The sequence below is a fragment of the Symphalangus syndactylus genome, chromosome 20 (genome assembly GCF_028878055.3).
Source record: "Symphalangus syndactylus isolate Jambi chromosome 20, NHGRI_mSymSyn1-v2.1_pri, whole genome shotgun sequence".
In the NCBI taxonomy this organism is placed as follows: Eukaryota; Metazoa; Chordata; class Mammalia; order Primates; family Hylobatidae; genus Symphalangus; species Symphalangus syndactylus.
Genome location: NC_072442.2, coordinates 41,643,892 through 41,663,771, shown reverse-complemented (window position 1 = coordinate 41,663,771; position 19,880 = coordinate 41,643,892). Strand labels below are relative to the sequence as shown.

The window sequence follows — 19,880 nt, the reverse complement described above, 5'->3', positions numbered from 1 at the left end:
CCAAGAAAGCATCCCTTTCTGGCCAGCTGAATATAGTCTTGCTTCACAGTCAAAGGGAAGATAAGAAAAGTAGAGAAGGAGCCGCAGTTAAAATTGGAGGGAATTAAACTGTCATGTGAGACCCAATCACCCAGTTGTAAGGGTCAACACTGAGTAATATTGACAATCCTTAAAGGTGAGGCATCAGTCAATTATTCCTTGACCATGAGAAAATTTTAAGAAACATGGGGTGTTAGGGATCATATTCCTAATTAATGCCAATGACTAATTGACCATGGTAAAGAAGCCTAATTGCAGACCAAATGCAATCAACTTTCAAAGGCTCTCAGTAGGTTCAACAAATAATTCAGGGAGAGGCCAATTATCATTCAGAGACAAATTATCAAGCACAAATAAGGAAGAGACTTCAGGAATTATGTAAACAGTAGCTGGCTAAGGCTTATAAAAGGCCCAATGTGGCAGCCATCACCAAAACTCAGAAACTCCTCCAAGCAACCCAGACTTCAGACCAGCTCCCAACACCATGACCTGCTGCCAGACCAGCTTCTGTGGATATCCCAGCTGCTCCACCAGTGGGACATGCGGCTCCAGCTGCTGCCAGCCAAGCTGCTGTGAGACGAGCTGCTGCCAGCCAAGCTGCTGTGAGACCAGCTGCTGCCAGCCAAGCTGCTGTGAGACCAGCTGCTGCCAGCCAAGCTGCTGCCAGACCAGCTTCTGCGGATTTCCCAGGTTCTCAACCAGTGGGACCTGCAGCTCCAGCTGCTGCCAGCCAAGCTGCTGTGAGACCAGCTGCTGCCAGCCAAGCTGCTGCCAGACCAGCTCCTGCGGAACTGGCTGTGGCATTGGTGGTGGCATCGGCTATGGCCAGGAGGGCAGCAGTGGAGCTGTGAGCACCCGTATCAGGTGGTGCCGCCCAGACTGCCGTGTGGAGGGTACCTGCCTGCCCCCCTGCTGTGTGGTGAGCTGCACGCCCCCATCCTGCTGTCAACTGCACCATGCCCAGGCCTCCTGCTGCCGCCCGTCCTACTGTGGACAGTCCTGCTGCCGCCCAGTCTGCTGCTGCTACTCCTGTGAGCCCACCTGCTAAAAGCCAGTTTGCTGATTTTCAACTTGAAATTTCCACCTTCAGTTCAATTCATGAGCGAATTATTTCTTCAAGCACTTATGGACCACTAACAAATTCTTGAAACTTTCTTTGGCTTTGTTATGGGGGTTACCAAATATTTCGGCCTCAGAATTATCTGATTCCTTTCAATTCCAGAAAGAACTTGCTCTTCTCTCTGAGGACGCCAAAATACAAATTTGACCCAAGAAATGAAAAAGCCGATTTACCTTGAAATTGAGCCTTTACAAGCATTGAAGCCCACGCTCTGAGTCTCAGCGCCGATGAGACCATGGAAGAGCCATCTGTCCTTCTCAGGACACTCACTTCCTGTATTCCACCGTCCTGCAAATTGCACCTCCTATGAAAGAGGAATAATATACCAAGACCTAATAAATTTTAACTATTGGTGCAACAAACATATCTTTTTTTTCATTGAGTGTACTCAGGATGTATATTTCATAGAATGTCATATGAAAAATTTTAATCTGCTTTTGATATCCCTTCTCTTCTAATACCACATTAGGAAATTTGTTATCCAGAGGTCCCAGTGGAGGTTAATGACCATAAAAACATAGAGTAAATGTAGTTATTTAGGGCCTCAGAAATGGCAAAGGCTCTGTTACCATAACTTAACCTTACACAGTGCTTTCACAACCAGGAAGTTACAGACATCAACATCTCTGGCTAGGTACAGTGGCTCACACCTGTAATCCCAGCATTTTGGGAGGCCAAGGTGGGCAGATCACGAGGTCGGGAGTTTGAGATCAGCTTGGCCAACATGGTGAAACCCCATCTCTACTAAAAAAATCAATTGCACTTCTATATACTAACCATGAAAAATCTGTAAGGAAAATTTTAAAAACAATTCCATTTACAATAACATCAAAAGAATAAAATACTTATGGCCAGGCATGGTGGCTCATGCCTGTAATCCCAGCACTTTGGTAAGCTGAGGCGGGCAGATCACCTGAGGTTAGGAGTTCAAGTCCAGCCTGGCCAATATAGTGAAACCCTGTCTCTACTAAAAATACAAAAATTAGCCAGACATGGTCGTGGATGCCTATGGTCCCAGCTACTGGGGAGGCTGAGGCAAGAGAATTGCTTGAACCTAGGAGGTGGAGGTTACAGTGAGCCAAGATTGTGCCACTGCACTCCAGCCTGGGTGACAGAGTGAGACTCCATTTCAAATAATAATAATAATAAAGAATAAAATACTGAGGAACAAACTTAACCTTGGAGGGGAAAGACTTGTACACCAGAAACTACAAAATGTTACTGAAAGAAATTAAACAAGATACAAATAAATGAAAAGACATCTTGATATCATGGATTGTAGGATTTAACATTGTTGAGATGGCAATACTACCCAGAGAATCTACAGATTTAATGCAATCCCTATAAAAATCCCAATGACGTTTTTGCAGAAATTTAAAAAAAATCCATCCTAAAATGCATATGAAATCAGAAGGGGTCCTATATAGCCAAAACAATCTTAAAAAAGAACAAAGTTGGTCTCACATTTTCCTATTTCAAAATTTACTGCAAAGCTACAGTAATCATAACAGTGTGGTACTGACATAAAGACAGATATATAAAGCAATGGAAAAAAACAGAGAGCCTAGAAATAAACCCTCAAATACATATATGGTTAAATGAGTTCATTTATTTATTTATTTGAATTGACAAAAATTATATGTACTTATTGTGTACAACACGTTGTTTTAGAATATGTATACTTTGTACAATGGCTAAATCAAACTAATTAACATATGCATTACGTCACATAATTTTTTTGTAGTGAAAACACAAAATCTACTCTCTTAGCAAATTTCAGGACTGTAACATATTGTTATGAACTATAGTCTCTATGTTGTACAATAGATCTCTTGAATTTATTCCTCTTGTCTAACTGAAATTTTGTAATCCTTTGACCAACATCTTCCCAACACACTCCACCACCACCCTATCCCCTGGTAACCACCATTCTACTTTCTACTTCTATGAGTTCAACTTTTTTTTTTGAGTTTTTTTTGTTTTTATTATACTTTAAGTTCTAGGGTACATGTGCACAATGTGCAGGTTTGATACATATGTAGACATGTGCCATGTTGGTGTGCTGCACCCATTAACTCATCATTTATATTAGGTTCCACTTGGAAGTCAGAAAGTGCAATATTAGTCTTTTTCTTTGTCTGACTTATTTAACTTAGTATAATGTTCTCAAGTTTCATCTGTGTTGACCCAAATAGCATGATTTCCTTCTTTTATGACTAATAATATTCCAGTGTGTGAGTATGTGACTGTGTGTGTGTGTGTGTGTGTGTGTATCACATTTTCTTTACCCACTCATTTAATGATGGACATGGACACTTAGGTTGCTTCCATATCTTGGCTATTGGGAGTAATGCTACAATGAACATGGGAATGCAGATGTCTCTTCAAAATACTGACTTACTTTCCTTCGGGTATAGACACAGAAGTGGGATTGCTTGATTATATGACAGTTCTGTTTTTAATTTTTTGAGGAACCTTCATATTGTTTTCCATAATGGCTGTACTAATTTGCATTTCCACTAACAGTGTGCCAGAGTTCTCTTTTCTCCACTTCCTCTCCAACACTTGCTATCTTTTGCCTTTTTGATAATAACCATCTGACATATGTGAGATGATATCTCGTTGCGGTTTCAATTTGCATTATCCGATGATTGGTGATTTTGAAAATTTTTTCATATACCTGTTTGCCATTTGTAGATCTTTTTTTTTTTGAGAAATGTCTATTTAGATTCTTTGCCCACTTTTCAATTATTTTATTTGTTTTCTTACTACAGGTATTGAGTTGTTTGAGTTTCTTCTATATTTTGGGTATTAACCCCTTATCAGATATGTGGTTTGTAAATATTTTCTCCCATTCTGTGGTTTGTTTCTTCACTCAGTTTAGTGTTTTATTGGCTGTGCAGAAGCTTTTCAGTTAGATGTAATCCCACTTGTCTATTTTTGCTGATGCTTTTGGGTTCATGTTCACAATATCACAATATTGGCCAGGCAAAAGTCATGGAGTTTCCTCTGTTTTCTTCTAATAGTTTTATCATTTCGAGTCTTTCTTACATTTCAGTCTTTTAATCCATTCTAAGTTGGTTTTTGTATATGATGTGAGATAATGGTCTAATTTCATTCTTCTGCATGTGAATGTGGTCAAACGATTTTCAACAAGGGTGACGAGACTATTTACAAATGGTTAAGATGGTTAACGTAAATGGTTCATAAATATTATGGTATGTGTATTTTACCACAATTAAAAATTTGTAAGTATAAATGTGTAGGAGACCCAACTTTCCTGAAATAGACGATATATATGTGTATATATGCTGGTTTTTACTTGCAGAAGCAGGGATAAATGTGTCAAACAATGTGCACCAAATTCTTAATATTGATTATCTCTAGAGCATTAGTTTTGGAAGAGATGTGTGCATCTTCTGGGAAGAGAAAGGATATTAATTTTTCTTTATATGCCTCTGTACTCTTTGACATGTTACAATGTGTATTTATTACTAGCACACGTTTGATTTAATAGAGTCAGAAAACAATCTACAAGCAAAAGTCATTAAACATTTTAGCTAGCAATATGTATATTCACTACTACTGAAGGCAAGAATATTAGATAGAGCTCTAAGGATCCTGTAACTTGCAAAAGTTGATCATAGAAAGGCATACTTGGTTTGAAAGTTGATACATCAGGTTGTAGTTCATGTTTTGATGACACTAATGTTAGTCTTTCCAAGTCTGGACAAATTGTTTATAAAACCATGATCATGGTTAAGTGACCATTTAAGGAAAAATGGTCAGTTAAGATAAATTCTGCCTAAAGGTTATCAAAGGACAAGTATGACAAAGCATGCCAGGGCAACACTTGGCTCAAGGCTAGTCTGTCATGTGACTTGCATAAAGAGGCACTTCTGTGCTTGGCTTCCATGATGAGCCTTCACTTAGTCCAGAGGGCAAAGAAGAAACACAATGAGACTTAATTGAACAATGGAAAAAGCAGGCTATTGAAATGCTATTTATAACTTTCTAAACACCTCGGGTATTAGCCAGAGACTCACGCTGCAATTGACATCAAGAAAAGATGTTAGGTAAATATGCAGCTCTAGGGAACATATAAAAGGACAGATACAGAAGGTGCAGCCCAAACTCAGAAACCTCTCTTAACAACACAGCTCTCAACCCAACTCTTGACACCATGGCCAGCTGTTCCACCAGTGGGACCTGTGGCTCCAGCTGCTGCCAGCCAAGTTGCTGTGAGACTAGCTGCTGCCAGCCAAGCTGCTGCCAAACCAGCTCCTGCGAAACTGGCTGTGGCATTGGTGGTGGCAATGGCTATGGCCAGGAGGGCAGCAGTGGAGCTGTGAGCACCCGTATCAGGTGGTGCCGCCCAGATTGCCGCATGGAGGGCACCTGCCTGCCCCCCTGCTGCCTGGTAAGCTGCACACCCCCATCCTGCTGCCAGCTGCACCACGCCGAGGCCTCCTGCTGCCGCCCATCCTACTGTGGACAGTCCTGCTGCCGCCCAGCCTGCTGCTGCCACTGCTGTGAGCCCACCTGCTAAAGCCAGGTTGCTGATCGCTTAAGAATGAAAAGGGAAGCACAGTAAAATTGTGCTGATTTCTGAAGAACTGTTCGATTTTATTTGAATGCTAAGTACCATGATGTTGTTAAGCTGCTCAGAGATAATGAAGCTCCTAGTTAGGACACTGTGGATGTGCCGAATTCACTCACTGAAACATGTATCAATCAGTGTTCTGGATAGCTTGCTTTGCTTGAGCTGAGGACCAGGATGGAATAGTTCATCATTTCAGTGACATCTCTGCTCCCCCAACTCTCTCTTGATGCCCATGCATCTTCAGACCTGGTTTTTCCTTGAATATCTCCGATTAATTCAAATAAAATGTTTTAAGGTGCAAAGCAAACTGAGCTATGTCCTTCTTCTACCTTTAAACATGTCTTCCTGTAGCTGGTATTCAAGAGTGGATTTGAAATTTGATAATAATACCAAGGCATAACCATGAAGTCTAAACCAGAAAGATTAAATACAAAGTAAATTATGCTTGAATCCATCAGCTTAAAAATGCTCCATGAATTAAATAATTTTTATAGTTATTCAAATATTTACATGCTCTAATCTATTATGATTAGGTCTAGACCAATAAAGGTTGACCTTTAGCTAAAATTTTAAAGTTGATCAATGCTATTCATTTCTACTTAAATGTAATTCTACCATCTTTTGTCTCCTTCCATTTAATATACTAAATGTTCTTCTTCATTTGTGCCCCCAAATCTAAAGAAATTGCATTACCTTCTAAATAGATTTAAAAATATCTACTAGATACTACCTATTTTCCAAGAGTATTTAGGTTTAATTTCTACACCTTAGCCTTTCACATTCTTCCCACTGATCCCTGAATTGCTCTCTAAGTTTCAATTCCCACTATTCACCTTCATTTGATGTAGGTATGCATAAGGTGTATTTCTGGTCTAAATGATAGCAGAAGAAACAGCTATAGAGAGCACCCGCTGAGTTCTACCATTGCCATTTGTCAGACAGATGCGTTAGAAATCTGAAACAGCTCTATTATATTTTGCACTTTGCAACCCAACTTAAAAGATGTTCTCTTAAGAAGTTAACACGCTGGGCGCGGTAGCTAACGCCTGTAATCCCGGCACTTTGGGAGGCCAAGGTGGGTGGATCACGAGGTCAGGAGATCGAGACCATCTTGGCTAACATGGTGAAACCCCGTCTTTACTAAAAATACAAAAAAAAAAATATTAACCAGGCATGGTGGTGGGCACCTGTAGTCCCAGCTACTCAGGAGGCTGAGGCAGGAGAATGGTGTGAACCCGGGAGGGGGAGCTTGCAGTGAGCTGAGATCATGCCACTGCACTCCAACCTGGGCAACAGAGCAAGACTCTGTCTCAAAAAAAAAAAAAAAAAAGTTAGCACAACCTAGAACAAAACAAAATATATTTTACAATTTAATTTTTAAATTCTTCATTAGGCATTAAAGTGTAATACACAAAATACAATAGGATGCAAATATAGAAAGAAACACATTTTCCACATTATTTACAAGCTTCCAGAACTTACCTGTATCATTTAATTGGTAGCAATGATGGATTACACACAAAATTATGCAATTTCCAAGAGGAATAAAGTAGATGGCAGTACATTCTTCAAAGTGTCATAACTCCTAGATATTTTTTCCCGAGCCCGATTCCACCACTAAATCCAAAAAATAAAATAAACCAAAGACACATTTCCTAGTCTCTTTACAGCAAATAACAAGACTCTTTCATGAGAGGTACCACAGCTTGAAAGTTCTCTTTAATCATGTGTGAGTGGTATTGATATCCATGAATCATGCCTTTTACTCCACCTATCAATAAACATTTATTGAATCAGATTCAATAAACATTTATTAAGGTTCTACTACAAACTAAGGACTCTGCTGGATACCTTCCTAAATACTGTGTCAGTTTGGTTTCCAAGAACAGATTTCTGGTCTGGAACAGGAATAATATTCATACATTCCAAATTGGTTGAAATCAAAGGAACTATAACCGGTAATTCAATAGGACATTGGAACAAAAAACAAAAAACAAATAAAGGTGAAATCTGCGAATTATGTATGACCAAAGGTACTCCTTCAGTTCAGTAGATATCCAGATATCCAAAATTCAATAGAATTTAGTCTATATATCTAGGAGGAAAAAATAATAGTTAAATACAACAGCACAATTATTACTCTTAGCCTTCGAGGTCTGGATAGATTGTCACGTGGAATAACTATTATATAAAATGAGAGCATTCATTTGGACTAAAATGGAAGGACTCTTTGAACATGGGAAACCACAAACATATTCCAAAGAGCAAAAGACTGATATGAAGACTCCAGAAGAAACTATAAAACAGAGTAATTTCTAAACTATTGCTCATAATGTGTCATAAGTATTTCAACGTAAGCCAATCAGAGATCCACTGAGAAACAAATTTAAACAAAAACAAAGAAAGTATGTTAACAATTTTGTAAACAGCAGCTGGTTCAGATATAAAAGGGCCAATGTGGAAGTCACCACCAAAACTCAGAAACTCCTCCAGCAACCTAACTCTCAACCCAGCTCCCGACACCATGACCTGCTGCCAGACCAGCTTCTGTGGATATCCCAACTTCTCCACCAGTGGGACATGCGGCTCCAGCTGCTGCCAGCCAAGCTGCTGTGAGACCAGCTGCTGCCAGCCAAGCTGCTGTGAGACCAGCTGCTGCCAGCCAAGCTGCTGTGAGACCAGCTGCTGCCAGCCAAGCTGCTGCCAGACCAGCTTCTGCGGATTTCCCAGGTTCTCAACCAGTGGGACCTGCAGCTCCAGCTGCTGCCAGCCAAGCTGCTGTGAGACCAGCTGCTGCCAGCCAAGCTGCTGCCAGACCAGCTCCTGCGGAACTGGCTGTGGCATTGGTGGTGGCATCGGCTATGGCCAGGAGGGCAGCAGTGGAGCTGTGAGCACCCGTATCAGGTGGTGCCGCCCAGACTGCCGTGTGGAGGGTACCTGCCTGCCCCCCTGCTGTGTGGTGAGCTGCACGCCCCCATCCTGCTGTCAACTGCACCATGCCCAGGCCTCCTGCTGCCGCCCGTCCTACTGTGGACAGTCCTGCTGCCGCCCAGTCTGCTGCTATGAGCCCACTTGCTGAAAGCCAGTTTGCTTATTTTCAATTGCCTAGGTCACAGTGTCTCTAAACTGTTCATCCCTTGACTACCCCTGGACCACTAACAAGTTCTCAGACTTTGCATTGCCTGTGATGGAGACTACTAAGTATATGAGCTCACAATTCTATCTGATTCCATTCTACAATGAATACCTTGACCCTTCACTGGGGACACAGTAATGCTACGAAGCCACCTGCTGATCATCAATTTGCTTGGGATATACTATTTCTGATATTTCTGCAGGATTAAAAATTACTGACATGTTGTGGAATTTATCCATGAGAACTATCCACAAGTCTAATGTTTCCATGCTTTATAATCTATTTTATCTTGTTTACCTAAAATTTTTTGCAACATGAAAGACACCAAATTATAGCCAAGTGACATTCCTCAAGTGTCACCAGAGAGAATGGGAAGCTCATCACCCAACATTCAGCTTCTAAGAAGTAGGCTGGACTTTCTACATTTTAACATCTGATCCATCCCTTGGTTTTTGGATCATAATGATCTTGCCTGCTGGATATTTCAGTTATATCTGTGATACAATGTCCTCTGTCATTTCTTAATAAATATTATATATTAGGCAAAGAAACCATTGTCTTTGTTTTCACTTGTACATCACCTGGTTTAACTGCTTATAATTCAAGAATGTCTACTCGAGGCCAAGAGCAGTGGTTCACACCTGTAATCCTAGCAATTTGGGAGGCTGAGGTGGGCAGATTACCTGAGCCCATGAGTTTGAGACCAGCCTGGGCAACATGGTGAAACCCTGTCTCTACTAAAAATACAAAAAAAAAAAAAATTAGCTGGGTGTGGTGGTGCACGCCTGTAGTCCCAGCTACTTGGGAGGCTGAGGCAGGAGAATCGCTTGAACCCAGGAGGCAGAGGTTTCAGTGAGCTGAGATCATGCTACTGCACTCCATTACACTATGCAATAAACTGCAGTAAGCTCTCAAAATGGCAATTTCCTATATATGACACCAAAGAAGACATAAAGTGCACTAAACAGTTAAGTAATGGTAAAAAGACACATATTTCCAAGTCCAAAGCAAATGTGGGAGCCTTTCTTTTATTGAGGATCATTGGCCATGTAAGGGTAGGTGGACAATGAAAGGGATGAAGCAAGATGAATTAAGGTATTAAAGGATGGAGACAAGAATGAAAAGGGGGAGAAGAGAACAAAATATAGGAGAAAAGACAGAGAGAAGACACAGTAAAAAAGACTGGGTACGAGAGGCTGAAAGAAAAGGAGGAAGAGTGATGGAGAAGACACACCTGAAGGGAAAGGAGGTGAACCAGCGTGGCCTTGTTAGTACCATATGCTGTGCATGTGCCAAGTACACATCATGCGAACTTTGCTTCACATAACATCTATACCGATCCTGTGAAATAGATATTGTGATCCTGGCTTGTAGCTAAGTAAGTCTACAAGAAGTTAAATAGCTTGCTTACAGTCACATAGCTCATAAGTTTAGAAAGAAAACTGAAATCTAAATGCAACTCTGTCTGACTCCAAAATTTATGGAGAGAATGAAATTAAGAAAATAGACATAAAGGAACGTGTGGGAAAGTTTATAAGATTTAAAGACGGCTATTTTGGAGACTGTGGGCTTCAGAATAAGTTACTCTGTGCTTCTGGTTAAGTTGTGGTCTCAGAACTCCACATCCTCCCTACTATACTCAGCTTTATGATGTTAGTGATGAAATCTGCAGGCCACATTGTTGCTTTTCCAGCTCTCCATATTAGGCCTTGCTCCAGCCAGCCAGCACCCCATCCTCAGAATTCTGAGTCAGGTCCACTGGGACTATCTTCCAAGTTCAGAGACATCAGAACATGTCAAGAAAAAATATGACTGTCACTTCTCCATGACTCAGCCTCTAAACATATACATTTTAATAACTCCTAACTCTTCCTTTGTTCCTTCAACCCTAGGGTCAGTAGCTGCTTCCTGTAGTTGCTACTTCCATGTTCAAATAATTGGCATGGATTTTGTCTCCTCACTAGATGCTGACTGATAGAAAAGTTGTTACCAGGAGTGGTCCTGGAAAGTAGACCTTCATAGATGGGACTTGGGGATTGCTTTGGTAAAGTCCCTGAGCTTGAACCCAGTGTTAAACTCCTTGCCAATAAAAAATGAAATGCATCGCATGCAATAACATCACCATTATTACTTTGGTTGTTTAAATAAAGTACCTATTGAAATAAGTGGCTTGGGGGCCCAAGTTGCTGCTGCTCTTGACTCTTAAGACAGTCATGATGATTACAAGCGTTGTTGTGGAGAATGTCTTCTGAGTGTACTGTGTGCTTTCAGAAAGAAAAATGGCAAATTCAAGACCTTAATATCTCAGGTCAGGTCATAATCAGAGATCCAGAAAAGATTCAGTAGCAGCCCTAAAATAATCACTTGTTTGTTATAGCCACAGGACTGATACTGCCCCATATTAAATACTAACTAAATTTAATCGTGTGAGTTGCATAATTGAAAGATAAGTTGAATTCACAGCTTCAGCAAGACTGTCATGTGAAAGTTAGCGAAATGGCAAGGAAGAAGTTTTAGAATTGAAACCTGGCATAAGGATTTCTGTCTGAACTCAAAGTGGGCTGAGGATCTTCAATCTCCAAGTCATTCTGAGCTTCCTTTACCAGTAAAAATAGATTTCCCTCCTGAGTCCGATGAGAACAGCTGTCCACTGCTGGAAAACCCTCTAATAACCTCATTTGGGAAAGGTACTTATATGGAATGCCTATTGTCCTGAATAGCCACCATAACTATACCTTTTTCCTACTAGTCCTGTATTTCTGATCAAATTTCAGGTGCTCCATAGGGCAAAATATGATGTATGATCCAGGAAAAATAGCTCATACATGAAAAAGCATGCAATAGACCAAAATCCAGAATACTGACAACACAAAATGCTGACAAGAATATGGAGCAATAGGAACTCTCATTCATTGCTGGTGGGAATGGAAAATGGTACAGCCACTTTGGAAGACAGTTTGACGGTTTCTTACAAAACTAAACATATTCTTACCATACAATCCAGCAAGCATACAACTTGGTATATACCTTTAAAAGTTGAAAACATATGTCCACTCAAAAACCTGCATATGGATGTTTAAAGTAGCTTTATTCATAATTGCCCAAACTTGAAAACAACCAAGATGCCCTTCAGTAGGAGAATGGATAAACTATGGTATATCCAGACAATGAAATACTATTTAGTGCTGGAAAGAAATGAGTTATTAAGCCATGAAAAGACATAGATGAAATTTAAATGCATATGACTAAATGAAAGAAGCCAATTTGAAAAGGCTATATACTGTATGACTCCAAGTATATGACATTCTGAAAAAAGTAAAACTATGGAGACTAAAAAAATGAGTGGTTGCCAGGGGCTAGGGGTAAAAGGGGTGGAATAGGAACAACAAAAAAGGATTTTAGGGCAGTGAAATTATTCTGTATGATACTATAAGGTGGGTACAAATTATGTATTTATCCAAACCCATAAAATGAACTACAACAAAAGTGAACCCAAATGAAAACTATGGACTCTGGGTGATTATGTGTCAATGTAGATTTATCAATTGTAAAAAATGTATCACTCTAGTGGGGGATGTTGATAATGGGGGAAGCTACACATGTGTGAAAACAGGGGATATATAGGAAACCTGTGTGCTCGATTTTGCTGTGAACTCAAAACTACTCTGGAAATAAAGTGTATTTTGAAAAAGCATTATTGTATTATTACATATTAGCAGAAACCTGAGGAATAAGTGTAAGTGTATTTTTAGGGTAGTAAACCAAAGAAGATGGAATATGACACTCCAATAATCTCACTTGGGGAAGTTGCTTATAAGGAATGCCTAAATGATGTGATTACACTTAAAGATTCTGGATGTAAAATTTTTGTACAAAGAATTATTTGATTTGTTGGTTTAAACCTGAAATCAACAATGGCCTCTGTTTACTGATGCTCAGATGTCAGGACTTTTTTGACATAATGTAAAGGAAAGGAATCAAAGACTTAAGGAGACAGGAATTTTGGAGAAGATTTATCATATGACAATGCACACATATGCATCACCAAGTAACTTCCCAAAGGTCCCAGAGAAAACTGCCTTCACTCAAGGCTTTTATATTCGTGGGGGACTCTTGCAATAGCCTAGATATGATGGTGGAGATACTCCCTCTCTTTGATTTCAGTAGAGATAATAGGATCTCAGAGCACTGGAAGCTAAGTCACAAAACTTGACTACCAAAGTAAAAGGAAGTGCAGTTGGCCTGTTTGAATTGCGTGGGTCCACTTACAAGCAGATTTTTTTCAACCAAACACTGATTGAAATACAGTATTCTCAAGATGCAAAACTTGCATATATGGAGGGCCAACTTTTCATAAACACTCCACAGGGCTGAGTGTGAGACTTGAATATGTGCAGATTTTGTATATGCAGGAGGCCTGGAACCAATACCCCCGACCCAGTACACTGAGAGACGACTGTACATTCACCGTAAAGAGAAACAGAGATATAGTGGTAGCCAGAATGCTTTGACCCACCGGAATCTGTCAGTAGTTAGTTTATTATGGTATCCTTGAAATGAAATTAAGGGAAGCCTATTAAAATGTTGGTTGATAACTATACTCAGATGTTAGGGGGATTGTATTAGTTTCCAATTGCTCCTCTAACAAATTACCACAAAATTGGCAACCTAAAACAACACAAATGTATTATCTCACAGATTCTGTGGGTCAGGAGTACAGCAGGGCATGGCGAGATTCTTTGCTCTAGGTCTTATGGGAGTAAAACCAAAGTATCAGCTGGTTCTCATCTGAGGCTCAGTCTTCTTCCAGGAATTGTTTTGTTGGCAGGATTCATTTCCTTCTCATGTTTTCATATAGTCCTCTCCATCTTCAAACCAGCAGTGGTAGGTCAAGTTCATGTTATACTTTGAATCTTTCTGATTTCCTACCCTACCCCCACTTCCCTCTCCAATGTCCTCTTCTGCTTTCAGCTGGGAAAAAATGTTCTGCTTTTAAGGGCACATATAATTACACTGGACGCACCTGGATAATTTAGGATATTCTCACTATCTTGAAGTCAACTGATTAATAACCTTAATTACATTTGAAATGTCCCTTTGTTATGCAGCAGAACATATTCGTGGTCATGACACAAGGGCTCAGAGGCCTTGGAGGCTGAAATTCTGCCAATCATAGGAACTATTAGATACTAAGTTGACACTGATTTCTAGAGACCCAAATGCCACTGGGCCTCCAAAAAAAAGTGGTGACATTTGGTGGCCAGATGATAGTTAGAATCTTGGTCTACATTTGAATCACAGTGGACCCAGTGGGCCTGCAGAACAATTCCCCAATTTGTGAATGTATAATTGGAATAATCATGCTTGACAACTGGCAGAATCCCCACATTGGCACAGAGGAATAAAGCTCATTTGGTAAAAAGGGCCAAGTTGAAGCCCCCAGAAGTTTCCTTGATACAAGAATAGTAAATAAAAAATAATACTATATTGATGGGAAAATTTTGAAGATGGGTGCCATTATCAGAGACTTGGAAAAAGATGAGTTGTGATACCTACCATCTCCCCATTGAGCTTGTTTATCCCGTGGACAAAGCAGATAAACCCTGGAGTATAACAGAACAACTATGTATTTTAAATGAAGTCAGGTGGTGACCTCAACTGGAGATGATGTTTCAAATGCTGTATCTTGAATGGAGCAAATTAAGACAGTCCCTGGCACCTGATATGCAGCTATTGACATGAAAATGCATTTTTCTCTGTATCAGGGCAACCAGAAGTACTTTTCTTTGACCTGGCATGGCCAACAGTAACCTTCCAAGCATTGCCTCAGGGCTATGTCAACTATCCTGCTCTCTGTCCTAATATACTCATGGTATTAATCATCTTGACTTTCCATACAACATCATAACAGTCCACTACATCAATGACATCATGCTGGTTACATTTGACGAGCAGGAAGTAACAAGTACCTTAGAGGACTTGGTAAAACATTAATGAACTCCAGGGCAAGAAACAAACTCTACAAAAATTAAAAAGCTCATCGCCTCAATGAAGTTTCTTGGAGTCCAATTGTCTGGAACACACTGATATATCCTTTCCAAGGTGAACGAAAAACTGCTGTATTTTAAGCTAACTTCAGCTAAAAAGGCACAACTCTTGGTGGGCATTTTTGTATTTTGAGGTCAACATATACCATATTTGAGTGTGTTATTTCAACCCACTTAATGAATAACTCAAAATGCTGCTAGGTTTTAGGGGGGACAAGAGCAAGAGAAGGCTCTAAAGAAAATTCCCAGCTATGGGCATGGTGGCGCGCACCTGTAATCCCAGCTACTTGAGAGGCTGAGGCAGGAGAATTGCTTGAACCTGGGAGGCAGAGCTTGCAGTGAGCCCAGATCATGCCACTGCACTCCAGCCTGGGTGACAGAGCAAGACTCCACTAAAAAAAAAAAAAAAAAAAAAAAAAAAGAAGAAGAAAGAAAAGTCCCAGCTACAATTCAAGCTGCTATTTCATTTGAGCCTTATAAGCCAGCACATCCAACCATATTTGAAGTGTCTATGGAAAACACATGCTCACTGTATGTAGCCTCTGGCAAGCATCAATAGAAGAATTACAGGTCAGACTTACAAGGTTTTGGAGAAAATCCATGCCCTCCTCTGAAAATAACTACTGTCCTTTTGATAAACTACTTCCAGCTTGCTAGTGGGCAAGAACTGGAAAAAATGGAATGACTGTGCAACCTGAGCTTCTCATGCTTAGCTGGGTATTATCTACCCACCAAACTATAAGGCTGGATGTGCACAGGAGCAATCTATTAAGGCAGGGGCCCCCAACCCATGGGCAGTGGACCAGTACCAGTTGTGGCCTATTAGGAACCAGGCAGCACAGCAGGAGGTGAGCCACCGGCCAGAAGCATTACTGCTTGAGCTTTGTCTCCTGTCAGATCAGCGGTGGCATTAGATTCTCACAGAAGCACAAACCCTATTGTGAACCACGCATGTGAGGGATCTAGGTTGTGGGCTCCTTATGAGACTCTAATGCCTGATGATCTGTCACTATCTCCTATCACTCGCACATGGGATCATCTAGTTGCAGGAAAACAAGCTCAGGGCTCCCATCGATTCTACATTATGGTGAGTTGTATAATTATTTCATTATATATTACACTATAATAATAATAGAAATAAGGTGCACAATAAATGTAATGCACTTGAATCATCCTGAACCATCCTACCCACCTACCCGGTCCATGGAAAAATTGTCTTCCATGAAGCTGGTCCCTCATGCCAAAAAGGTTGGGGGCCACTGCCGTATGCTATACCCCAAGTTAGTAAACTTCATATGAACCTAATTTCATTGAATACTCACATCAATCCTGTAAAATAGATACTGTTATCTTACCTTTGTAGATGAGGAAATCAAATCTAAAGGCAGTTCAATAGTTTGTTCGTAAGTAAAAAACAGAAATACAAACCTAACTCTGACCCCAAAATTCATGACAAGACCATGAAGTTACGGAATTGGAAGTAAAGGTTGGTGTTGGGAAATTCAGTAGATCCAAGGATATCTCTTTGGGCAGCTGTGGGGTCAGAGAAAGAGGAACCTCTTTGTGCCCATTACGTTCCTATTTCTCGGCTCCAAGGCCCCCCTTCTGTACTCTGCAAAATACACTGTGGCTTTGACGGCAGTTCTGTTAGGCTTTTCCACTAGGGGGTGACAGAGGAAAACTGCAAAGCTGGAATAGGAAGGCAGGATTTGTTCCTTCCTTCTGCTCCATTTGGGGCTTCCTGTATGCTAAGCAGATCCCAGGATAATCGCCCCAAGTCACACTTCTCACTCCAGCAGGTGCAGATCCTGCCCATGGCAGCACACGAATTCAGTTTGCAGTTTTCTCAACACTTGTAGAACCAGCTTCATTGTCTCCTTTCCAGGGTCACCAGGACCAACCAGTCCTCTCTTAAAACAACCATTTCAGCTCTACAGGACATCTCCCTCTCTAAGGTTTAATTCCTTGCCTCTTGCATTTAAAGCTAGGCCTTTAAAGCTTCCCTGGAAAACTAGGGCTTTCTGCAGTTGCCACATTTGTGGTATTTTAGGATCCTCTTTTAATCCTTTCAGTTATCTAGTGAACAGCTTAAAAATTATTCGTATGAATTTTATTCAATAGAAAAAGAAAGGGTTTGGTTCTCATCTTCTGCGGGACCCTAACTGTTATACTCTTAATGCCTTTGAAAAATTAGATTATTTAGTGACCCATTTGTACAGAATGTTCACTTACTCCCTTTCATTAACCACCATAGTGGATTATGAGAAAAAAATTATATCTGAGCTTTGGAGACGGCAGTCAGAGAATTACAGCATTTTAGACCTGATAGAATCCAATTGAGAAACTAGAAAGATTACTCGACGACATTAAGCTCTGTAGTTAAGAAAGTTCCACCTTTTCTATCAAAAGCCTTCCACGAAAAGTGGGATGTGCCCGGAGACCTGACTGCAGATGGCCCTTTGTTAATGACTGACTTATCCCCAAAATCGTAACTCTGACTTAAGAAACCTATTCTCCATCATGATTATTGTGTTAAATGCCATTAGACAGGGGCCGGGCGCGGTGGCTCACGCTTGTAATCCCAGCACTTTGGGAGGCCGAGGTGGGCGGATCACGAGGTCAGGAGATCGAGACCACGGCGAAACCCCGTCTCTACTAAAAAAATACAAAAAAAATTAGCCGGGCGTGGTGGCGGGCGCCTGTAGTCCCAGCTACTCGGGAGGCTGAGGCAGGAGAATGGCGTGAACCCGGGAGGCCGGGCTTGCAGTAAGCCGAGATTGCGCCACTGCACTCCAGCCTGGGCGACAGAGCAAGACTCCGTCTCAAAAAAAAAAAAAAAAAAAAAAAAAAAAAAAAAAAAAAAGCTCAAAGGCACAAAGGGATGTTGAGAAACTTGAAGGGTTGAAGGGAGAAAATGTTGAATCATCACATCAACTAAAGCGTGAAAGCCTTGGGTAAGACTGGAGATTTGAGAGTTTAGTAAAATTGTTTTGTGAGATTGAGAGAGACTAATCCAAAGCACCAAATATTATGAGCCTATGTTGGGCCTATTCATTTCTAAGCACGTTCTCTTTTTTCTTCTTTGTTCTTGCATTACAAATATGGGATAGAGAAACAGGACTGGTACAGTACGCAACATGAAAATCAAAATTCCTGGCTTTTAATGGGTTAATACCTAACATACAAAATTTCAAGACTTTTACTTTCTCAATTTTTTAATATCTTATTTATTTTAGTTGCATGAATGAAACAAACCAAATATTTTCCCAAAAGGATCAGAGAAATCTTGGTCCAAATGGGGCCAGAGTAAAGAACTACAATTATGTTATCTCTAAGACAGTACTGACTTGTTCAAAAGATGACACCTGTGACCCTGGAAAAAAAGATCCTAGTGGGCTGATAACCTTACAGTAGGAAGAAGGGAAAGAACTCAGGATTTTCAGAGCAACTGAAGCCAGGAAGCATGAGAAAGTTTGAGAAGAGTTAGAGATGACAGAGGTTGACAGCAGCAGCCACAAAAAACTCTAAACAGAAGGAAATTCAAGGTTCTCTATTCAGGAGAGGTTGAGGGAGACAAAACAATAGAATCCTAGAGATAGAATTCAGGAAACTCTGAGGTTAATATTTTTGCCCTTTACTCCAATGCTTGTTGGTTTAGTGATCAGAAGGGACCAAATAGAAAGAGAACTGCACAAAAGCCAGGGATAGAAGTTAGAGGGAACCAGAAGCTGAGACCAGAAGTCATACGAAACACTTGTTTTGTGTGTTAACATTTACTAAGCAAAACAACTTGTTATGTTGTTTCTCAGGGGTCCCCAAGCCCCGGGCTGCAGAGCGATACCTGTCCCTGGCCTGTTAGGAACTGGATCACACAGCCGGAGGTGAGCAGCCGAGGAGCAAGAATTCCCGCCTGAGCTTCGCCTCCTGTCAGATCAGCAGATCGGCGGCAGCATTAGATTCTCATAGAAGCGCAAAGCCTATTGTGAACTGCACGTGCGAGGGATCCAGGTTGCACGTTCCTTGTGAGAATCTGTCTGAGGTGGGACAGTTTCATCCCAAAACCATCCCACCCTCATCCCACCCACAGTCCGTGGAAAAATTGTCCTCCATGAAAGCGGTCCCTGGTGTCAAAAAGACTGGGGACTGCCATTTTATTTGAGTATAGGTTGACACTTTGATCACTCTAAAGGTGCTTTTAACTGTAGGAAGGGACAGAGAGTGGAATGAGAAAGGAATCAGAAGACCTGAGTTTAAAATCCCAAATCTACTCATCAACTGACTATGACCTTAGACAAATCTCAGAAGCTCAGTTTTTGTCTTGTATATCAAATGGGGGTTCTAATATGTCACAGTATTGCTGTGAATAACAAATAAGGTTATTAATAGTAATATGCCTGGCATATAGTAGGTGCTCAAGAAATTTTATTTTCTATTCCTCTTCTCCACTCAAGTGTATGTCTTCAGGAGCAGAAAGCCCTTTTGGCTATGGAGAGGACAGCATGAGCCAGATAGTCATGTGTGGAAAATAGCTTTAAAAATAGGAAGAGCATTGCTCAGGGTGATGTTGTATTCCATTTGAATAAAATGGATCACATAAAAATGATCATCTCATTCTCAGTCCAAGCGCTTCATAGTAAGCACAATTTTCATCTGTATGTTGGAGCCTTCCAAATCTTCACCTCCAGCACTGAGCGTGGTGTACTCTCGAAAATCAAAACACACTTAATATTAGTGGGAACGTTTTTCTCATGTTATCTTCCTCCTTTGTGCTCGTTTCATCCCAATGGACTCAGATGTCAAATTTCCACTCAGGAAAACTGACCGGCTATGGTTACAAGCTGTTGCAATACATCTTATTCTACAGAGGAAATTTCTAACTGTATCAAAATATAAATTGTATCACTTCATGTAAATCACAGATAGTAATGAGAAAGA

General features: G+C 40.7%; 3 protein-coding genes across 3 annotated transcripts; all 3 read left to right on the top strand.

Moving 5' to 3' along the window:
* Positions 1 to 523: 523 nt before the first annotated feature.
* Positions 524 to 1,087, top strand: LOC129470436 (keratin-associated protein 1-3). The gene has a single exon (XM_055258268.1). The coding sequence runs from the start codon at positions 524 to 526 to the stop codon at positions 1,085 to 1,087; it is 564 nt and encodes a 187-aa protein (XP_055114243.1).
* A 4,135-nt stretch (positions 1,088 to 5,222) lies between these two features.
* Positions 5,223 to 6,069, top strand: KRTAP1-4 (keratin associated protein 1-4). The gene has a single exon (XM_055258267.1). The coding sequence runs from the start codon at positions 5,343 to 5,345 to the stop codon at positions 5,706 to 5,708; it is 366 nt and encodes a 121-aa protein (XP_055114242.1). The 5' UTR covers positions 5,223 to 5,342; the 3' UTR covers positions 5,709 to 6,069.
* A 2,217-nt stretch (positions 6,070 to 8,286) lies between these two features.
* Positions 8,287 to 8,841, top strand: LOC129470434 (keratin-associated protein 1-3-like). Its single transcript, XM_055258266.1, has one exon. The coding sequence runs from the start codon at positions 8,287 to 8,289 to the stop codon at positions 8,839 to 8,841; it is 555 nt and encodes a 184-aa protein (XP_055114241.1).
* The last annotated feature ends 11,039 nt before the right edge of the window (positions 8,842 to 19,880 follow it).